At 39.8% G+C, this 22,997-nt stretch overlaps 1 protein-coding gene across 5 annotated transcripts in view; it reads right to left on the reverse strand.

Moving 5' to 3' along the window:
* LOC131591636 (ceramide transfer protein-like) overlaps positions 1 to 22,997 on the reverse strand; it is a 311,936-nt gene that overhangs the window by 37,136 nt on the left and 251,803 nt on the right. For 4 of the 5 annotated variants that reach the window (XM_058862535.1, XM_058862539.1, XM_058862536.1 and 1 more), the window contains 4 exons: positions 19,076 to 19,168; positions 17,284 to 17,370; positions 16,179 to 16,271; positions 15,516 to 15,590 (listed from right to left, as the gene is read on the reverse strand). In XM_058862535.1, the coding sequence (XP_058718518.1) occupies positions 15,516 to 15,590; positions 16,179 to 16,271; positions 17,284 to 17,370; positions 19,076 to 19,168 (348 nt within the window). The remainder of the gene's footprint in view (positions 1 to 15,515; positions 15,591 to 16,178; positions 16,272 to 17,283; positions 17,371 to 19,075; positions 19,169 to 22,997) is intronic. The other variant, XM_058862538.1, reaches the window with a different exon arrangement.

Here is a 22,997-nt window from a genome sequence, read left to right on the forward strand (position 1 = left end):
GTTGGAAAGGCTAAGAAAGAATTTTCAACTATATTCCGGAATGGATCCAGACACCCAATTGGGGCAAGCACTGCTTAAAGCACAATTTGTAGCAAAATCGGAGGATATTCGGAGAAAGATAGAAAAATTGGATGGGTGGCAAGACAGGGGTTTGGATGAGCTTTTGAAGGAGGCACAAAAAGTGTATGTTAGGAGAGAAGAAGAGGCTCAGAAGCGGCAATTTAAGATGATGGTGGCTGCTGTAAGAGAGGGTAGATATCAAACATGGAAAGAGAAACAACAGAGACCGATTAGAGATTCAAAGGAAAGACAGAACACTAAAGCTTGTTTTTACTGTGGAAAGAAAGGACACTTTAACAGGGAATGTAGGGTGAGGATCCAGGATGAAAAGATGTTTAAAGAAGACTAGGGGTGTCAGGGGCTCTTTATTATAGGGACCAAAAAACACCAGAAAGAGCCCTTGATAAAGTTAAAAGTGGGTCCCCAGCACCAAGAAATAACATTCTTGGTAGATACTGGAGCTGAAAGATCAACTATTCAGTTTTTACCTAAAGGATGTAGTATATCCAAAGAAACTGCCACAGTAGTGGGGGCAAAGGGGGAACCCTTTGAAGTGGGGGTTATTAAAGATGTGATGATAGAATCAGAATCAAAAGTCGGGTTGGGAAATTTTTTGTTAGTACCAGAAGCAGATTATAATTTGTTAGGACGGGATTTAATTATTGAATTGGGAATACATTTAGATATAGTTGATAAGGAGTAGAAAATAAAACTATGCCCTTTAAGAGTAGAAGATGAAGACAAAATAAACCCAGAAGTGTGGTATACACCTGAGAGTGTGGGGCAGTTGAAGATAACCCCATTCTCGGTCACTATTAAAAACCCAGAAATCCCAGTCAGAATAAAACAATATCCCTTGTCACTTGAGGGACGAAGAGGGTTGAAACCAGAAATTGATAGATTGTTAAGTAAGGGACTATTAGAACCATGTATGTCACCTTTTAACACACCCATACTGCCAGTAAAGAAGCCAGATGGGACTTATCGTTTGGTACAAGATTTAAGAGAAATTAACAAACGTACAGTGGCACGGTTCCCCGTAGTTGCAAATCCGTATACATTATTAAGCAAACTGGGACCTGACAGTCTGTGGTACAGTGTTATAGATTTAAAGGATGCATTCTGGGCCTGCCCTCTTGATGAGGCTAGTCGAGATTATTTTGCATTTAAATGGGAAGATCCAGACACGGGGAGGAGACAACAACTGAGATGGACAGTACTGCCCCAGGGGTTTACAGAATCTCCCAATTTGTTTGGGCAAGCATTAGAACAGATTTTACAGGATTATCAGACAGACCCAGGAGTGACCTTGATACAATACGTGGATGATTTGCTTTTAGCTGGGAAAGAGGAAGAAGATGTAAGGAGAGAGAGTATTAAATTGTTAAATTTCCTGGGTCTAAAGGGATTGAAAGTATCTAAGGCAAAGCTCCAATTTGTGGAAGAAGAAGTAAAATATTTAGGCCATTACCTTAGAAAAGGGGAGAAAAAATAGACCCTGAAAGAGTACAAGGAATTTTGTCACTACCGATTCCTAAAAATAAAAGACAGATACGTCAAATCTTGGGATTAACAGGGTATTGTAGACAGTGGATTGAAAATTATAGCAGTAAAGTTAAATTTTTATATCAAAAATTGACACAGGAGGGAGTAATAAAATGGAGTTCAGAAGAGACAGAAAAACTCCGGGAACTACAAGAAAGTTTAATTCATGCTCCTGTCTTGAGTCTCCCAGATTTGAGGAGACCCTTTTACTTGTTTGTAAATGTAGAAAATGGGATTGCCTTTGGAGTCCTAACTCAGGAGTGGGCAGGGAGGAAGAAGCCAATAGGGTATTTATCAAAGATCTTAGACCCTGTGAGTAAAGGCTGGCCAGCCTGTCTACAAGTAGTAGCAGGATGTGCCCTACTGGTGGAGGAAGCTAGAAAAATCACCTTTAATAGCAATTTGAAGGTAATGTCCCCCCATAACATTCGGGGTGTGCTACAACAAAAAGCGGAAAAATGGATTTCAGATGCTAGACTTTTAAAATATGAAGGAATTTTAATTGAAGCCCCAAACTTAATAATAGAAACCACAACTGTACAAAACCCGGCTGCATTTTTGTATGGAGAACCTGAAGGTGAATCTTTGACACATGACTGTATAACTACAATTGAGGAACAAACCAAAATTAGACCTGATCTGGAAGAAGAAGAATTAGAAAGCGGAGAAAAGCTGTTTGTGGATGAGTTTTCCATAGTGATAGAAGGAAAGAGGAAAACAGGCTATGCTATAATAAGAGGACCTGATATGCAAGTTCTAGAATCAGGTCCATTAGACAAATCTTGGTCAGCCCAAGCCTGTGAATTGTATGCAGTATTAAGGGCATTGAAATTACTAGAAGGAAAGGAGGGGACAATATATACAGATTCCAGATATAGTTATGGGGTGGTGCATACGTTTGGTAAACTGTGGGAAGAAAGAGGCTTAATAAACTCTCAAGGGAAAGATTTAGTTCATCAAAAACTTATAATTGCACTATTAAAGGCCCTGAGAAGGCCCAAGAGGTTAGCAGTGGTTTATTTGAAAGGACACCAGAAGGGAATAGACTTAAGGAGTAGAGGAAATAATGCTGCTGATCTGGAGGCAAAACAGGCGGCATTACGAACAACGGTCCTAAAAGAAAAAGGGGGGCAGGAAGAAACTCTAGAACATAAGGATAGTGACTTAAGAAGTAGATTTACTGAGGAAGAGAGGTTAAAACTCCCAGAGACAGGAGCAATAGAAAACCCAGAGGGGAGATGGTTTCTCCCAGATGGCCGGGAAGTACTACCAAAAGCCATAGCTCAAAGAATATTAGAAAAAATACATCAAAGAACACATTGGGGAGCACAGGGGTTAATAGACTATTTTGCAGCAAAGTATATGAGCACAGGTATTCGAGACTTAGCTAAGCAAATTACTAGAAGCTGCCTCCCATGTTTAAAAACAAATAGGAAAAATCTCAGAAAATTACCTTATGGAGGGAGACCCTTAGCAAAAAGACCCTTTGCAAATATTCAAATTGACTTCACAGAACTACCAAAGGTAGGGAGACTTAAATACCTCCTGGTCCTAGTGGATCATCTCACTCACTTCGTAGAAGCTTTCCCAACATCTAGGGAAACTTCATGAACAGTTGTAAAAGTGCTAGTGGAAGAAATAATTCCCAGATATGGGGTACCAGAGACAATAGACTCTGATAAAGGTCCCCATTTTACATCAAAAATAACTCAAGAAGTGTCGGAAGCATTAGGAATAAAGTGGGAACAACACACCCCTTGGCACCCTCGAAGTTCTGGGAGAGTAGAAAGGATGAATGGAGAAATAAAAAAGCAACTTACTAAGCTAGTGATGGAAACAAAATTATCATGGGTTAAATGTGTTCCACTAGCCCTTCTGAATATTCGAACCCAGCCAAGGGCAGATTTAGGAATTTCCCCTTTTGAGATGTTATATGGTATGCCCTATAATATAGAGGAAGTTCAAACACATCCAAATGTGAGTGATCAATACATCAACAAGTACTTTATAAAATTAATGCAATTCAAAAAAGCCTTGTGGGAAAAAGGAATGCTAGCTCAAAGACCACCATTGGATTTTATATTACACCACGTACAACCCGGAGAGTGGGTGCTGATAAGAAGCTGGAATGAAAATCCCCTAACACCGAAGTGGGAGGGGCCGTACCAAGTCTTATTAACAACTGACTCTGCAGTTCGAACAGCTGAGAAGGGGTGGACACATGCCAGTCGTATAAAGGGACCTGTGAAGCCACCAAAGACTAATAACTGGGAAGTGGTTAGCCCGGCTGGGGACCTGAGACTTAAGATATCCCGAACAAAGTAACATCCAAGGACTATTAACCGGCTTAGAAACTTATGAATAGTAAATTTCATAAAGGTTTTTATATAGAATATAAAATACCCCCATCTAGTGGTAAAGAAATATATAATAGAAGTGTTAAAATAGGCTGTGCTTTATGTCAGAATTGTTATCCTTTTGTCTGTTTTAAATGTATAATATGTGAAGAACATTGGTGGACCCACTGTCATAGAGGCTACCCACCGAGAGGGGTGTGTAGATCTTGCTACACTGCCCAGAGGAGACTCACTGATTGGGCCTTAATAACTAGAATACGAGCAGGAGAATTTGAGACAGAATCAGAGGAGTGGTGGACTATTTATGCAAAAGGAGTTAACCCCTTGTATTATTGTTACCATCCAAACGAACCTGCACCTTTTGTAGCAAATATAGTAGCTGGGTTGTGCAGACAGTGGCTCCAGGAATTGAGGTGTAATACCCCTTTAATAAAGCATAAAAGTTGGGAAAAATACATACAAAGAATTAATAAGAGAAGGAGTAATTTCCCTCCCGAAGAATACTCTTGCTGCTGAGAAGATGGTACACCCCGTGTCCCGTGGCAACCGGGTCGACGACGGGAGAGGCAGAGGAGTAATAAACTGTGGAGGGAAACACTCCAATATATATGGGACCAAAAGGTCATGGACCTGGAAATGCCACAAGAATGGGAATGATACAACCCAGCGAAATAATTTCTGGGGAATCCAAACTGACACTATACAAAAGAAAAGCCTCTATTATAGCAGGGGAAGCCAATGCTCATTAAAGAAGTTAATAACATTTACAATCTTAATTAGCACATTTAACATTTGTATAAGTAAGACTCACGAACCCTTTAATTGGTCTTTAATCCGATGGGAAGACCAGGCTATTATCCAATCACAGATCACCTCTGGAGCCCCTAGCTTTCAAATTACACTAGATTCTCTTATTAAGTGGAAGGGTACTAGTAGTATCCCGCCCGGGCGTAAGGTACTATATATGTGCCCAGCTTCTAATCCAGGCAGAGGATATTGTAATTATCCTGGCGAATTTTACTGTAGATATTGGGGCTGTGAGACAATTTCCATGGGGTGGAAAGTACAGAACCCAGATAAGTATCTAAAGGTTGAACGGGGTCCACACGGATGTATAAAGCCCTGGATAGGCCCCTCAGGGGAAGTAACATATATTGGGACTTGCAAATTTCACTACATCAATATTACACAATCCCAAGACCCTGGGTGGTTATTGGGACGAACCTGGGGTCTCAGAGTATGGGAACCCGGAAAGGATCGGGGAGTGCACATTCTTATAAAGAAAGAGAGGGTTCCCCATGATTCGGGATCTGTTGGACCAAATCCAGTGGTGTGGGGAGCAATAGATCCCAAAGTAAGAGATCAGAATAACCATTCAGAAAAATTAGAAAATAGCGCCCAAGCAACAACCACAGTAGAGACACCCCAAGAATATGGAAATGAAGCTCTTTGGAAAATTTTACAAGCTACCTTTAAAGTATTAAATGATACACACCCAAATTTAACCAGAGAATGTTGGTTATGCTATAACATTAACCCACCCTTTTATGAGGCCATAGGCTCCATAGCAGAACCAAAAAGAGTAAACGGCACCAATCCTGCTGCCTGCTTATGGAAATCAGGAAGGGAAGACACCCCAGGAATAACATTATCTAGAGTCACTGGAAAAGGGAAATGTGTGGGACATGTGCCCCCAGATAAGAATCATTTATGTCAGACAAAAATACAGATTAATGACCTTCGCAAGCCAGTTCAGTGGCTGATTCCAGCACCTAATACTAAATGGGTTTGTAACACTTTAGGAGTAACCCCATGTGTTTCTGTAACAGCCTTTAATGAAACCTATGAATTTTGCATACAAGTTATAATAGTTCCCCGGATTATTTATCATTCTGAAGAATATATGTATACACAATACCAAAACTCAGAACACCATTTTGTGAAGCGAGAACCCCTCACAGCACTAACAGTAGCCGTATTGCTAGGCATAGGAGGGGCTGGATTAGGAACAGGTATAGCATCCTTAGTTAATCAACACCAGGGGCTTAAAGAGCTTAGAATTTCAGTAGATGAGGATTTAAGGAGAATTGATGAATCCATAAAAGACCTCACAGACTCCCTAGACTCACTGTCTGAAGTGGCCTTGCAAAATAGAAGGGGATTAAACCTATTATTTTTACAACAAGGAGGCCTGTGTGCTGCACTTAAAGAAGAATGTTGTGTATATGTAAATAAAAGCAGGATAGTAAGAGAAACCATGGCTAAATTACAAGAAGGACTGGAAAAGAGAAAGAGAGAACAAGAAATGCAACAGAGTTGGTACGAATCCTGGTTTAATTATTCTCCCTGGCAAACAACTTTACTATCTACCATAGCAGGGCCGCTAATTTTACTAATCTTAGGACTTACTTTTGGCCCTTGCATTCTTAATAAAGTTATTAACATCGTAAAAAGCAGGTTAGAAGCAGCTCACCTTATGTTAATACAAACCAAATATGAAGCCTTAAATGGGGGAGAAACCAAAGATTATTTAGAACTAAGTAAAAAGGAATTGCAAAGATTTAGCGAACAAAAGTAGGGAATAGAAAAAGGGGGGGGTTGTGATAAACAGAGACGCTTTTGTTCGACTAAACATGCAGATATGATACTCTGTAATGCTATGTTCTGTAAAATCAAGATTATATTGAAGGTTGTTACTGACGCTTGTATAGTTACTGACGCTTGTATAATTATGGCCTTGCTAAGATTCCTTGAATTCCAGAAAGTTACTGAGCTAAGCCTTTAAAGAGAACAGTGAAAAAGGTTAAGAAGATAAGGCAGAGAAAGACCCCCTAAACCAATGAAGACGCATGCGCAGAAACACCCGAGAAAGGACACGTCATCGGAGAGCCGGACCGATTAAAGGAGGACACACGGAAAACGGAAGCACGGCATCGGCGAAGCGGGATCGCTTCCCAGCCGTCCAGCGCTGTTATTTTGCTTATTGCTTGCTTGCTATAATTAATAAAACTTTTCTTTGATTAAACTTTAACACTCTCTCGAGTGTATTTATAACAAAGCACATCATCCATGTAGTGTAAAATGATGGCTTCCCTTTTATTGGCACACACTGGCGACAGCAATGAAGCCACATACCACGGGCAGATGGAAGGACTCCATTCCCTGAGGTGAAACCTTCTAGTGGTACCATTTCATTGGGGACTCCTGGTTGATTGTAGGAACTGAGAAAGCAAACCTAGGCGCATCTGCCGGGTGTAGGGGAATTTGGAAGAAACAGACCTTGATGTCTAGGACCGCCAATTGCCAATTTTGTGGGAGCATCGTTGGGGAAGGCATCCCATTTTGGAGTGACCCCATGTTGGCAATTACTTTGTTTATCTCCCTCAGATCCGGAAGGAGGCGCCACTTATCCTTCCCTGGCTTCTTTATTACAAAGACCAGGGAATTCCAAGTGCTAGTTGTTTCTTATATGTGGCCTTTGGCTAATTGCTCCTCCACGAGCTCTTTGAGCACCTTGAGCTTTTCCTTACTGAGTGGCCACTGACTTACCCAGACTGGATTGTCATCCAGCCACGTTAAGTTTTGGGTAGGGTGCTGCACAGTGGCTGCTTCTAAAAATCCTGGGGAGTCTCAGGGATAATTAATTTGACTCCCCACTGAGGCATGGTGTCTCTCCCCCACAGGGGGTACTTGCAGTCAATTTATGGGTTCTTCCCTATCCTTCCTTTGTACCTTTAAACTGTCAAAACTCACTATTCCTACCTGAGACAGTTTTATTTTAGCATGTTTGAAATTACTACCGGTACTTCCAAATAGAATGACAGTTCACTGTAGGACTTGAAAGGGAATATTCACTGAAGAGCATTTAAAAAGATGAAGGTGAGGGAGTGGGGGAGGGGAGACAGACAAACGAGCTCTAAAAAAGTAGATGCATATCAAAAGTTACATTGAAACAGCAGTGAGGGAAACAGTAATGAAAAAAGGATGCCTATTCTGTTTCTTTGGCATCTTTGCACAGTTGCCAACTAGAAAAACAACAGAAATGCTTGTATTCAAAAAAATTATGATGATGCAGAGATCCAGTATTTTAAAATACTCATTTAAGAATACTTACCCAGACAGTTGCATGTTTTTCTTACAGGTCAAATATTTGATAATTTTTATCAAGCTATGTGAATACTATTTTTTTTCCAAATAATGTGCATGAAAATGGGGGATGGGGCAGGAAATGAATTATTATGTTAAATCTACAGTCTTGTTATATACTTCTTTTGTGTCTGTTCCTTCATTTGCAAATCCTATTCTCCCCCAAATAAAAATAGTGTGGTAGTTTGGCATTTTGGAAAAAAGTGGGAAATATCCACAGAAGTGACTCCTCTGAGAGAGGCTGCTGGGAGTTTCTTCTCTGCTTGAGATCAGGCCAATAGCTAGCCAGTTTTGAGACTGACAGCATTTTAGACCACTGAGAAGTAAGATCACCTTTGTGAATACCACCTTTTAAACGCAAACCCGGGAACTGCTTGTCTCTTTGTTTCCGGCCTTGAAAGGTATCAGAGCTCTGGTGTGGCTGGCCTGCTCCCCTGCGGCCTTTACGGCCTGGCCTGGGGGGGGGGCGGGTAGGACCCCAGTGGCTCCCAGGTGGAGGATGAAGCCTGCGGGCCCCCCCCCCCCCCCCCAAGTCGGGCCGGGCTCTGTGGCAGCACTGGCCTCTCCCCGGAAGCTTTTCTGGTCCTCTTTCAGCAGGGTGGTCAGGGGCCTTCCCAGGGGGGCCAAGCCCTTTCCAGGGAGCCCGCTGAGCCCTTACCAGTGGCCCTGTCTGGCCAGGCCAACCCCCAGCTCGGCTGAAATTCTGCTGCTGCTGAGTTTTACCTAAAACTGCTGGGCAGGGGGAGGGGAAGCTATCAGCTTGTGGCTTGCTGCCTCTGAGTGCTAGCCTGGCTGCTGAGATCCTAGCGCAGCCACGGAGAAATCATCCAGCATAAAATGCTCCAGCCGCTGCTCTGGCAGAGATCACGTGACCATCCACAAAATCTGGGCAAAATTTAACCCTTTCACTACCCAGATGAGACTTGCAGACTTAATCCCCTCTCCAGAGAGAGGAAAGTGGGAGCGATCAAGATGTAAAGAGACAACATATACCATCCAAGTCAGTAAAAGCAGGAGTCAAGCCTCAGATGGAAAGAGAATGAGGAGATGCTTTAATAAGCTGAAATATTCTTTTGGTAAAGCCAGGGAGATGGACAATAATGTTCTGAAAAACTCCTTTAATTCATGAAAGAGTATTAGGGGGAATGAAGTATTCAAACTGTAGACCTGAGCGAAGGTATCCATTGATGAAGTTAAACAGATGGTGGACTAACTGTAATCCCATGAGATGCTTGAACAGAGAAAGAGAGAAGTGAGAATTGATGAAGACCCTTTGCCCCAAGGGAGAAAAGAAGACCTCTGTTCGCAGAGATAATCATAGAAACAAATGAAGAAAACCTTTGCATTTGAATACCCCATCCTTAAAATAATACTCCTTGAGTTCATGGCCCATGAACACACCTCTGAGTGATGTGAAAATGGGAGAAGGGCATGATGGCAGAGTTTTTTTCCAGGCTGCTGTCAGTCATAGAAATGAAAAGCCACGAGAAAGCTATTTTCTTGTGGAAAACTCTCCATGGAATGACAAGAGAAAACTCGTCTCCCACAGAGAGTGATGAAAAGACTATTGTATAGTTGGTACTGCATTAACATCTCAAGTTTTGTCTCTATGTTGTCAGTTGGGAAAGGAAAAAGGTTTGGGTGGGGGGGAGAAAAGGTTTCTGGAAGTTTTATTCTGTTTTCTTATTCTTGTAGTCCTGTTAATAAACTTTCTTTATTCCTTTTAAGTTTTAAGCCTATTTTTCCCTTCTCCTAATCCATATGTCACATTAAAAAAAATGAGTGAGTAAGTATTCTGGTGATTTTTAGCTAGTGCTAAAAACCACCAGAGACGAAAAGCTAAATTATCCACTGCTATGTAATGTTTACAAGTGCTGAAAACAATTTAGTAATTTTTTTGCCTGAGACATAGGCGACTACTAAAACTCATCACATCAAGTATGTCCATGTAATTGACACTATTTTCTTGAATCAGTAGAAATTTCTTTTTTAAAGAGAAAATTCATTGCAAGCAAAGGTTAGTCAATTGACCAACATACGGATTACTCTAAGAACTGTATAATCACAAGATTATTAGCCTGAACCTATGAGTGTTTTTTGTACAACTTGAAGAAAAAAAGTAATTGAATCAAGTCAAAAATCTCAAAATACAAGATAAAAATAAAATATTTTCAACAGAAATGCTCCTTTATCTTAACTATAGAATTATCTACAGAAACCAAGTTATCAGTCTAGTTTTGGGGGGGTTTTCTTTGTTTGCTTTAAGTTTTTTTTTTCAGTTATAATGAAGTATAAACACCCACAAGATTTGTGTTTCTGCTTTTAGACAGGCCATCTTTTCCTGCCACTTACTAACAGGTTTCCTACCAAATAGTCTTCTAATTATTTTTTTTCCAGGGAAACAATGACACAGTACAAGCTAAGCCAGGTAAGAATGTGAGCTATTTAAATATTCAGTTTTCTAGCTCTAGGTCACACTTCTTTCAAAAAGAAATCCTCGCTATGCTCAAGCAACTTTACCTGCAACATATTCAGGGTTCCTATCTCCTCCCTTAGCTCCTAATCTATTAGGGACAAAGCTGGCTTGTATGTCATTGTCTTGTATTTTGCTGCTTTTTGCTTTATGCCAAATGCAGAGGAAGGAGAATAGCAAAGAAAGAAGAGAATGAGGCATTGACAGGAGTACCAGAGAATTAGAGAATACCTGAGTTGGAAGGGACCCACAAGGATCACAGCATCCAACCCCTGGCTTTGCACAGGACAACCCCAAGAATCATGCAATGTGCCTAAGTACAATTTAACAGTTTAAGGCCTTTGGAATTGTTCAGCATTTACCCCCCTGACTTCCTCTGAAAACTTGAAAGGTATCATTAGTTTATTTCTCTCCCTCTCTTCTCCCAGTAAAGTTTCATTCCTGTTAATACATCTTTCAGACAGCTTCCCCTTAGGTTTGGGAAAGGAGAGGTATTATCATTGCAGCTTTCAGAGGAAAGAGAATGTTGTTTTTTGCTAATGAGAAATTACTTCTAGTTGATCAAGTAATTGTAGTGCCTACAACTGCCTTGTGCATACTGTCTGACCAAACTGTGATCCACCTACTGGTTGCTGTCAGCCTGAACCTATTTCAGGTACCACATTAGACACCGAGTCAATATTCACAGCTTCTTTCTCAATGGAGAGGCCACACTATTACCTTGGGGTTCCTGGCAGACTACAGGAATGATCTGTAAAAATACTTCTATCCCATGCAGCCCTGGACTTAACATTAAATGGACAGATCTTCATTTAAAAGGCCCTCAGAAGACCTCAATCTATTTTAAAATCTGATAGTCCTTTAAAAGGACAAAATGATTCTCAAGACATTTGCATCATTTTAAGCCCACAACCTGTCACTCAACCGGCAGAGACAAATCTATAGAGAGTTTTCTAGCAGATGGGGGACACGATATATTGGTAAAAGCCTGTCTGCACAAACCAGCCTCTGGGTTAAGTCGCAATATTAAAGGCTAAAATCCTTGAAACTTGCCTGTAGAAAGTAAAACAATGTTCCTGTGTACCAGGATAAGAATGTAAACCTGTGTGTACTAGCCAATAGTAGCTTGCTCTGCCCGCAAACCCTGTAAAACCCTATAAAAGGTGTGCTAAAGATAGAAATAAACGGCATTCACAATTACTTCTGTGAAGACTGGTGAACAGCTCGGGGGTCCTTCAAGACAAATCAATGCCTTTTTGAAGGCACACTGAAGAACCAGCTCCTGTCAAAATATGTTTATGTGTTTCTGTGGTGGTTTCACATTGACTGACGTTTGGGGAAGGAAAAAACCCAAAAACACCCAAGGAAGTGATTTCTTTGAGAGAAGCTGCTGGGAGCTTCCTCTGTGCCTAGGACAGGCCAATAGCTGGCTAATTCTGAGAACTGACAACATTTTGCACCATTTAGAAATTAGATCTGCCTCTGTGAATTCCACATTTTAAAAACCACAAACCTGGGAACTCTCTCTCTTGGCTTCCAGCTTCAGAAGGTAACAGAGCTCTGGTGAGGCCAGCCCTGCTCCCCTACCACCTGCACGGCCTGGGGGAGGCTGAGCTGGACTCCAGAGGCTCTTGGGAAGGGGATGGAGGCTGCAGGGAAATGGCCCCAGGCTGGGCCAGGCCACAGCTGCTGACATCTTGCCAACACTAAGCTGCTCTTCCCCCCCCCCCCCCCCCCCGCCCCGCCCCACAGTGATGGCTCCAGTCCTAGGCCCCCCCCCCCCTCCAGTGGCTGCTAGGCAAAGGGAGGGGTCCAGCACGGCCTGAAATCCAACACCGTGACTGCTGTGGCCACTATTAACCCTTTCACTAAATAGATGAGACCTGCAGACCTTGTTCCACTCTCCAGAGAGAGAAAAAAGAGTGATGACACATAGAAAGACAACATGAAAACACCAAGGTCAGTAAAGAAAGAGTCAAGCCTCAGATGGAAGAATGAGGAGATGCTGAATGGGGCTGAAATATTCTTTTGGTAGGGCCATGGAGATGGTCAATGATATACTGAAATATCTCCTTTAATTCATGAGAGAGTATGGGGCAATGAAGTATTCAAACTGTAGATCTGAGCAGAGGCATCCATTGCCAAAGCCAAGCAGATGTTGGAGTAGCTGTAATCCCATGAGAAGCTTGAACAGAGTGAGAGATGAGAGCAATGAAGACCCTTTGCCCCCAGAGAGAGAAGAATAAAACCTCTTTTCCCAGAGATGAACACAGAGACAGATGAAAAGAACTTTTGTCTTTGAACAACTCATCCTTAAAATAATACCCCATGAGTTCATGGCCCATGGACACACCTCTAGGAGGGCTGTGAAAATGGGAGGAATTTCATGATGCAGAACTTTTTGCCCGGCCGGCTGCTATTCATGGAAATGAAAAGCCAGGAGAAAACTTTCTTGTGGAGAACTCTCCATGGCATGACAAGAGAAAACTCCTCTCCCTACAAGAACTCATGAAAAACTATTGTATAGTTGGTACTGTTTTAACATCCCAGGTTTTGTCTCTAAGTAGTCAGTTGAGAAAGGAAAAATTTAGGCAGGGGGAGGAAAGGTGTTCTGGAAGTTTTATTCTGATGCTTCTTATTCTTGTAGTCCTGTTAATAAAGTTTCTTTATACCTTTTAAGTTTTAAGCCTGTTTTGTCCTTCTCCTAATCCATATCTCACAACAAGAAATGAGTAAGTGCACTGGGGGTTTTAGCCAGTGCTAAAACCCACCACATTATTTGGTGCGTTGGCTGGGAAACTCAAATTGGCAAATCTAAACCACTACAGTCTCAATCTTAAAAGCAAAGCTGCAAGTTTCTACTTGACCTGTTACTAACATTCCCTTCGTATAAATGAAGTCTAGAAACAAGCCCCATTTATTCATAATCAAGATTTATCTTGCCTTTCCAAAAGCCAAATCCTGAGCCTGGGGACAGAGGACAATTTCCTAATAATAAGGTCTACAGCAGGTTGTCACCAAAAGGTGTGCTGCTTTTCTCTTCATGCTCTCAGTTGTCTTTCACCTGCTTCTTCACTAGCAATGAAGCTCCAGAGCAGGTGAAGCAACTTAATGAACTCGCAAGTTTGTTCTAGGGAAGATATGGGGGAAGAATGGGGCAGAGGGGGAGTAGGTTTCTTCTAAGTTAGCAGGATCATTCTTTCTGTAGTCAGTTAATTTGAAAACACATCCTAAGACACTGGGTAGTAGCTTCTACATAGTATAATCCTTGCAGCTTCTAGAAAGAGGAACACCTTGACCCCATAATTCAGTCCATTTGACCCTGATCTTTAATGTCAATTTGCATTATTGTTATAAGGACCTGGTCAATCTCAGATTTAAGCAGTTAGGTTTTCAGCCACACTAGTGGTCTGATACTCAGGTTTACCATATGGATCCACAAATGTTATCACAGACCTAAGAGGTGAAAATGAGAAGGTTCACATATTTTAATGACTGTTTCCCTTACATTGAACTGGCAATGCAGCCTGATAGACAATTATTTTTATCTTTAAAATCTAACTGGCTTTCTATTACTTGTTTTCCTCCCTCCTCCCCTACAAAACCAAACTTGAATTATTAACGTGACTGGAGTACCAGCAGATCAGCCTATCACTGTTGTACAATATGACCTGCATACTTTTTCCCCTTGTAAAAAATTCAAATTCCAGAAATTAACTGACTGCAATAAGTCAAGGCAAGTGTTGGGATTTCAGTCCAATAAGCAAGTCCTTAAGTGTTAGGGTTCTGCTCATGAAGCTGGTGGCAAGGTATCCAGGTAGTATGATTCCAGGCTTTGTTACTCAAAAGAAAAATCCATTCCTTCTATTTGAAAAAGCTTGCTGTTTGCAGTGTGTCAGAGACTTGAAAGATGGATGTCTCGGGACATTTTGGGATGCATGTGTGTGTGGGGGAAGGAGAGGTTGAGCCTTGCCGTGGCGAGACAGTGAACTGCCCCCCACTCCTCACCCCTAGAGCCAGTATCCCAGCCCTGCAGTGGTGCCAGTAATGGAACACTGGAGGCAGAGCTCCACTCTCGCCTAACCCAGCTTTACACAGTGTTAGTTAATAATTTAAAAACAAACAAACCCCAAACCAACAGACCCGAGAAGGAAGTCCCATATTCACAATCATATGGACCATAGCAGAAGGAAAGTAATGGCATGAATGCTGTTTGAATGATTTTTTTTTTTTTTGAGACTGAAGACCAAACACATCAATTCACTTATCTAATTCAACTTTATGCTCTTCAGAGCAAGCACCTAGAGTAATTTTTTACATTACTAGAATATGTCACTACAACTAAATTCACTTACTTATTCAGGATGCCAGACATTTTCTGAAGCATAATTGAGTATATTGGAACTCTTCAGTAAAAATTCTCATATCCACAATCTCATTTTTTTAATGACATACTTTATGACCTTTTGGTAATAAAACTAGTTGTAGAGGTAAAAAATTATAATAGAGAACCTTGAAATTTGGTGTCAATGTTATTACAAGTGACAAATTTTAAAGACAGAATTAAACCTTTGATTTAAAAACAAGAAAAAATATTCAATTTGAAGCTAAGACCATCTCCAGCCCACACAAACCAGGTGTTATTTTATTACTTTTATTATAATCAGAAATGCAAAATTTTTGAGTTGTAGGTATTTTTATTAAAGCTAATTAAATCAGTCCAACAGTTCACAAGATTTGGGCCTCTGCACAAGTGATATGCATGCAAGCAGAATGTAAGAAGACAATAATTTACTATAGAAATAGATAACTCTTTTTTTTGTCTCAACATACTAGAGTAAACAGTGATTTATGGAACAAAAACCCCAGGTTCTAGGAAGAGGATGAAATGCAGCAAAGATACACAACCCCCACTCTATACATTAATACAGTACCTGGATGCTGAATCTGTGAACATCAAAGGCACTGACTAGATCAATGGAAGACATGGAGGAAGAGCGACTATAGGGCTACCAGAGACAGACAAAGAAAAAACCAAGTAATCAGAACAAAGGCACAACAGAGCATTCAGTACCAACTTGCAAGCACAAGATAATGAAGAAAATGAAAACAAAAGCACCATAAGAAGCAAGCACAGTGGCAAATGCTGATTTCATGCACCTGTGATGTATTATGCTCCCAGTGTAGCCCTAGAAAAGGCATAGTGTTTCAAGTAACACTAAAAGAAGTCAATTGATCCTAATACAAGAGACCATAATTTTTTTCTACCAATTGAATTAATTTTGGTGAAGGTATCTTAAAAGCACTGAGGTTAGCAAGTTGTTGGTTTCTTTTTTCTTTATAATCTCTAACTGACAAGCTTGATACAAATCAAGAGTATTCTAAATAGATACTGAAATCAGGATATTTTTAGCCAAGACAGAAACCAGTCCTTTTCCAGTTCCAGCTACTTCAATTAAAAATTAGTAAACCATTGAAAGTTATTCTAGAAACATCTAAAAAAATAGTTTAAAAAAAATCTTACATATCCATATAAAATATTATATACAAATACAAGTGAGCCAATTATACACAGGAGATCATGAGAAATATCTTACCTTTTGGACAAATCTATGAGTCCCCACAGCAGAATATGCATCTCCAGGAGGTAAAGATATTGGCCAGTATAATCTCACCTTTTCACTTTGAGACTGAAACAAAATAACTTTAGTTACTGGTAGTCAGCTGCTACTAGATGGACTATGAAAGAGTGGGGCACCTTCAATCTTTATAGTGGCTACAACTAATGCTGTCCATGACAGACATGAAGTTGTCATCCTGCTGGAATTTTCAGGAAGCAAATGGGCCTGGAGACTGAATTACCCATTTATCTATACTTCAAGGTATATTTCCAGGTTAAGCAAACTAGATTGGCAGCATCACAGATGTTGCATCAATGTAGTAGTACTACAGTAACTCAAAATTTTTACCTTTTCCTAAGAGACCTCAACATAGATAAACTCTGTTGGGTACTATATGTCCACTAGAAAGTCTTATAATTCTTAGTAAGTCATTGCATTCACTATATTCATAAGCCAAAAACCTTTTAAGACAAAGGAGGCACCACTTTATTATTCCCCCTCATTTTATACACTACTATATTTTCTCATATTCTATATTTCATATATATTTCATTTCAGATATATTTCATCACACACATCCCTTTTTGATCCTTGTCACTTAAGTGTATACAAGAAATGAGTTTGAAAAATATCCAGAGTCTACACAATTTTTAAACAAAACCAAACACCAATAGAACTGTCTTTCCTATTTGACATACTGCTACAGTCAAAATAAACTTCAGAGCAGTAATTAGGTTTTGAAAAATATCTGCATCATTAGATATTCTTATTTGCCCAGGGCATCACTTATATGTAGAGATAAGTTTTATACAGGACTAATACATTTATTTAGGAGTTAAAAACCAGACATGATCAATTAGCTTAACACTTATACTATCCTTTTCTATGCAAGCCGTCAAGTCACTTTCTCAAAATTAATGTTAAGCAATGATATTTAATTGTATATATTATATAGTGAATCCCACTTATAAGTGTCAGTCTAAAATATCTAGAGTTTCAAGAGATGCACCCCAGGACTGATTAAGTCACAGAAGCCTTCCATGAAGTGCCCATCATTAATACATTTTTCAACTATCAATACCTGTTCTTCCATTTTATCCTGTCTATCAAGAGCAGCTTCAACAGCATCAAAGAATTCTTCTTCATTAATCAGACTATTAGGACCCTCCTAGAGCATAAGAAACAAAACTAGTTCAAGATTTTGAAGACATGAGAGCTCCACTTAGGTTCAATATTAGAAATAGCTATTTATGTATTATGCGTATAACTGACAGAAGAAAATTTCTTCCATAGACTGTCGCCCTGAAAACTCAGCTTCTGAGCTTGCTGACATGGTTTTCTAAAGACTTTCCCAGGACAGTAACTGTAAACATAGATATGTGTACATTCTTTCTGTTACACGTCTTGTGATGGGCATCTCTCATGGCCAGTGCAGTGAGAAAGTGTTATCCTGACCATCCAATCCCCGGCTGTGGTCAGGAGCCTATAAATCCTGGGGGGAAAAATAAACTGCTCTTTCCTTCACCACACCTCGACCTGTGTCCGTGTGATCTGTTCATCTTCAGCGGCAACAATAGACCTTAAATATTTTCACCAATATTCATATATTAGACTTCATCTGAAAACTCTACTTGTTAAAGGAAGCTATTTCCTTTAAGTACAATTTAGGGATACTTAAATAAGCAAAACCCCCAGGAAACTGAAGACTGAGTAACAGTGTCAATATGCTTTAATATGAGATTTAGGTTTTAATTAACAGATACCTTCTCTTAAAAATGTTTACCATATGTAAGTAAATACATTAACATAATTGTGTTTAGACTCCTTCCAAGTATTCCATTGCCTTAGGGTGGATTTCAGATATGTGTTCAAAGCACAAGAAGACAAAATCCTGTGGATCACTGTTGAGAATTCTTGGAAAGAACAGTTTAACAATAAACAGCAGGTAGAGTTGATTCAATTATTAAAAAATTGTGTCCACTAAGTAAAATGGTAATTTAGGAAAACTAGGTTTACTGCTTTTATTGTATTGTAAAACAAACTAGTCCAGTAAATTTCAAAAATCTACATCAGGGATATCTGGGAGAAGCAGCTGGGTTCATAACCAGGTAGAAAAAGTCCAACTTCCTATCCTTCCTTTTCTTTTACAGTGCTTTAGCCATAACAGAGAACATAAGCTCAAATACCTTTTAAATATCTCAACATATTAATACTATTTCTCAGGCTATGATTTGTAAGTAGAAACCTGCTTAATTAATGTAAATGAAATAATTGAGTTCTTAAGTTATGCAAACTGCTTTATAGATGAATTATTTTACATTATTGTTCAGAAGGCAGTTTAAGAGACTCAGACTTTAATTAAATAACCAAACTGAGGAGGAAGTTGGTAAAATATGCCATTTAACAGATGAAGCAGAACTTAAAATAACTGAATTTATCAACACATTTCAAGTGGCAATGATAAGTCATAAATCAATTTAAATTAAATTTCAGATTCTAGGACTGCCTCTGCAATCAGGGCTTTCATATATGCATTACATATCTAGACAGCTGACAAATTAAAATGTAAGAGTATATAACTTTCAAATGAGCAGTATAAAATGTACAAGAAAAATAATTAAAAAGTCAGAAAAAAAATCTGTAAGCAAAATGCTTTAGACCAAAGTAGGATAGGAAACCTAAGGTGAAGACAGACTTCTATTCTCAAAACACTGAAGGATTGAGATTCTTCATTTAGTTTCAGTTTCCAAGGCAGAAAAAGTGGCAAGAACACATTGCGCAAAGACCTTGATTTACATACACACTCAGTTGAGAAAAAAACTAATTTTCAAAAGCCTTAGCATTTTTAAAAATTTCAAAAGCAGAATTTGTACCTCATAGTCTGGCCCTCCGAAGTGGGACTTTTTCTTCAGTTCTGTCACAGCACTTTTGTATGCTTCTTCAATTCTTTTCCTTTTCTCTGTTTCCTGTAAAATTACATGATCATTTAAAGGGACAAGAATATATTGACTGATAATAGTCAATATGACAATAAATGGAATGACCAGTATAAGTTTTATTCCCAAGGAACAATTGCAGAGGTGCTGATTTTCTGATTTTATTTGAATGCATGCATTATTTGTGCCCTTATAGATACATGTATAATACAAAGCTCAAGGAGCTAACTACATTAAACATAACTTCTTTAAGACACATGGAAGAAACTAGATCAGTAAGAAAAATCTGGTATCTAGTTTAATCATAGCTATTCATGGTTTGTTGAGGGTCAGTCCCACTTCAGTGCCTAAAAAAGTTATGGAGAATATTATGGGAGTTATTGAAAAACACCTGAAGGACAATGCAGTCACTGATCACAGCCAGTACAGGTTCATGAGGGGAAAGTCCTTCTTGTCAAATGTAATTTCCTTTTATGACAAGGTAACCCACCTATAGTTGATCAAAGGAGGCCAGCTGATGTAATCTTTTGGGATTTCAATAGTTTTTGATACTCTCTCTCACAGCATCCTTCTGGATAAAATGTCCAGCACACAGCTGGATAAACACATCACACACTGGCTTGTACTAAATGAGGTTACATGAAGCTGCTGACTAGTCACAAGTGGCGTTCCACAGGGCTCCATTTTAGGGCCAGTTCTTTTCAGCATCTTCATAAATAACTTGAATACAGGACTAAATGATATACTGAACAAGTTTTCAGGCAACACTAAATTGGAAGGAGTTGTTGACTCCCTCGAAGGCAGAGAAGGCTAAACTGTCCGTCTACAAGATGGAGGCTGTATAGTTTTGTGAAGTAGTGAAACAAAGAAATTAAGAATTAGAAAAAATGCTTGACTAAAAGGGGTGTCTGACAAAAACCAGACCCTGACACCCTAATCCACAAGAACAGGAAAAAGAGTCAGACTGCAAGATGAGATAAGGAGCTGGAATACACAAACAAGATGCAAAGACAAAGGCACCACAGGATAAAGGAGATTCCTCGAACCCTAAGCAGGAAGAAACGGATTTGAAGTCCCAAAAAGTGGCCAAAAGACTGAAAGGGGCACGGAACTAATTGTAATATGAAGTGAAGACAGGCGGAGTTAGGAAATTAATATGTATTAGGCGTATCGTGTAAACGTAGTCTGTAAAGGATAAAAAAGAAAAACCCAATCAAAAAGGTGTGCATGCTTTTTGGAAGAGATATCTCCCATGCACCTCAGCTCTGAATAAATTCATACCTGCTCTTATAACTACTCTGCGAGTTATAGGGTTCCTTTTATTCCGCAAATCATTTTGGCGAGCCAGGTAGGAGGGTCTCTGTCTGGCTGTGGGAGCGGCCGAGGAACGGATTACCCTGGCGCGCCCCCAGGATTTTCCGGAAGGGACCCCGAGTCTCGGTTTGCTCACCACAGGGACAGACAACAACCTCCTGGCCTGCGGATAAAAGTATGAATTAAATATCAAGGGGAGGGCTGCTGGTAAAGCGACCAGAGACATCTGTCGTACAGCACAGTCCCGGTGGGCTTGCAAGCACCCGGCCAGAAGGGGCCGGGGACAGAGGGAAAGGGATCGATCTTGGCCGATAGCATGGCCGACAAGGGGGGGGTTCTCGCTGAGCTGATAGAGCAGCCCGCTTTCGACTCTGGGGGTGAGTCGAGCGAGCCCTTGTTTTGTGTGAATGCTAAGTCCGGACACGTTGAGTCACTGAGTGTGTTTGGTGTGTGAATGAGCGAGACGCACCAGAGGTGCGGAGCGAGTGTGGAGCCCTATCCGCGGTTCCGACCTCGGGCGACTGAGGCGGCCGGAAAAAGGCGAAGCGACTGAAGTCAGTGTGGGGCAAACCCAAGTGTAAATGAGGAATGTTGTGCTTAAGTGTAAAGTGGTTAATATTTGTTTTAACCATGGGTAGACGCTGGTATTGTTGCTTTAATAACCATCAAGGCATATGCTCCACGTGCAAAGTGAAAACTCTGAAGTTTGTGTGGGGAAAGTCAAATTAGATGCCCACTAATTGAGACTGTGTATAAGAGGAGGACTGAAAAGAATTGTGTGAAGAGCTGTTTAAGAAATGTGGCAAGACAAGGACTAGATCTAGTGGTGTGTGGTAAATAGAGTGAACACAAATGAAGAGAAGCAAAAGTGATGACAGAATTTTTTACAGCCCAAGAAAGAAAAACATCAAGGGCCCAAAGAGTCTCCTGAGACAGAGGGGATGAAGTCAGCCACCAAGAAGTGGCAGAGGCGTCGTCACCCCCCCCCCCAGCAAGGGAGACCTGACCCAGAGAGTGGTTGAGAAAAATCAGTGTACTGTCTGCAAAATAGAGAGACACTGAAAATGGCAATGTCTGCAAAAACAGCTAGACTCTCAAAAGTCCAGAAGATAAGAGAAATAGACCTAGAATCTTTGTAAACTTTTAAAGTAAGTTTGAATTAAAAAGGAGTGTGTCTTAGTGAAAACAAGGATCTCTAGATCCACCTTAATTTTTATCCGTGAGGGAGAAAATTGTTAAAAAAAAAATAATTTTTTTGATTGTTCAAAAGAGTTATAAAATTGTGGTTTCTTCTGTAAGCTCAGAAATTTGAATGTATCTTTCTCTAAGATAGTAAATGAATTTTAGAGATTTAATTCATTTGTCTACAGAAGATTTTGTGCAAAGCTAAAAGGGTCCTGTTTAGAGAAGACCACAGCCTCCTGCTTTTTGTGTGTTTTGTTGTAAAAAGCCAGAATTAGTAAATTCTAATCCTGAAGCTAATTCTGCAACTGCTACCTTGTAAAGATAATGGTGTCCCTAATTATTTATCATGCAACTTCCTCTGTGGAGGCTATAAGAAAACCTTAAGAAATGTTTTATTATCTTTCCTTAGTTAATTTGTTAATCACCTTCCTACCCCTAGGGTAGACTTAATGCAAAAATGGGAAAACACAGAGTCCCCATTATCTGCAAAGCTGTGCAGTCATAGTTCTGATGGTAGCTGAAGCCCAAAGCTAACAAAACAAAATACAATAAGAAATTGAGTAGTGATAAAAAGTATGTTATAAATTCAAAGAAAAGAGCCGAGAGTTTTCCTGGCACAATCCACTAAGAAAACAAAGTAAAATGTGGATTCTCTAAAACTTTGTCAAGTTGAGGATTAAATCCAAGAAATTTGGACTTAAAACAGCCAAATTGAGGACTAATCCTGGAAATATAAGAAACCTAGAATATTTGAGATATTACAATGCCCAAGAGTAGATATTAACAAGTAACTGTAAAGTAAAGAGTACCTTATTGTCTTGTGACTGAGTGAAGCTGAATAAAACAGATGTGAGAATGCGTAAATGGATAGGTGTGATTGTGCTGTGGGCTTCTGCAGCAGTAAGCTGTGTCGGTGCTTAAAATTTGAGATTTCAAGAAGAGCAGCGAAGTTTAAAGAGGGACTTGAAAGAATTCCAAGAAATGCATCCTGAGAAAAACTGGAAAAAGAAGTAAGCTCTGTTTGTTTTTTCTTAGATGACTGCAATATTTGTTTTGTAGATAAACAAACCCATTTCTTAGCATGTCTTCTAATTCCTTTACTTTAGTGAATATCATAGAATTTTGTGGTTGATTTTATTTTTAGAGGCAAGTTACATAGTAGTCACTCCTTAAAATGAAAACTTATCAGTCTGTCAATAAGTGTTAGAGCTGTTAACCCTAATGTTGTGTCCCGTGCTGATGGGCACAGCCCATGGTTCTTAACATCAGAACCTGGCGCCAGCATTAAAAGCAAAATCCTGTGGATTGTTGTAAATCTCTTTACTGCTGCTGAAAATGATTTTGTCTCTCTTTTCACAAT

This window comes from Poecile atricapillus, chromosome W (genome assembly GCF_030490865.1).
Source record: "Poecile atricapillus isolate bPoeAtr1 chromosome W, bPoeAtr1.hap1, whole genome shotgun sequence".
Lineage (NCBI taxonomy): Eukaryota > Metazoa > Chordata > Aves > Passeriformes > Paridae > Poecile > Poecile atricapillus.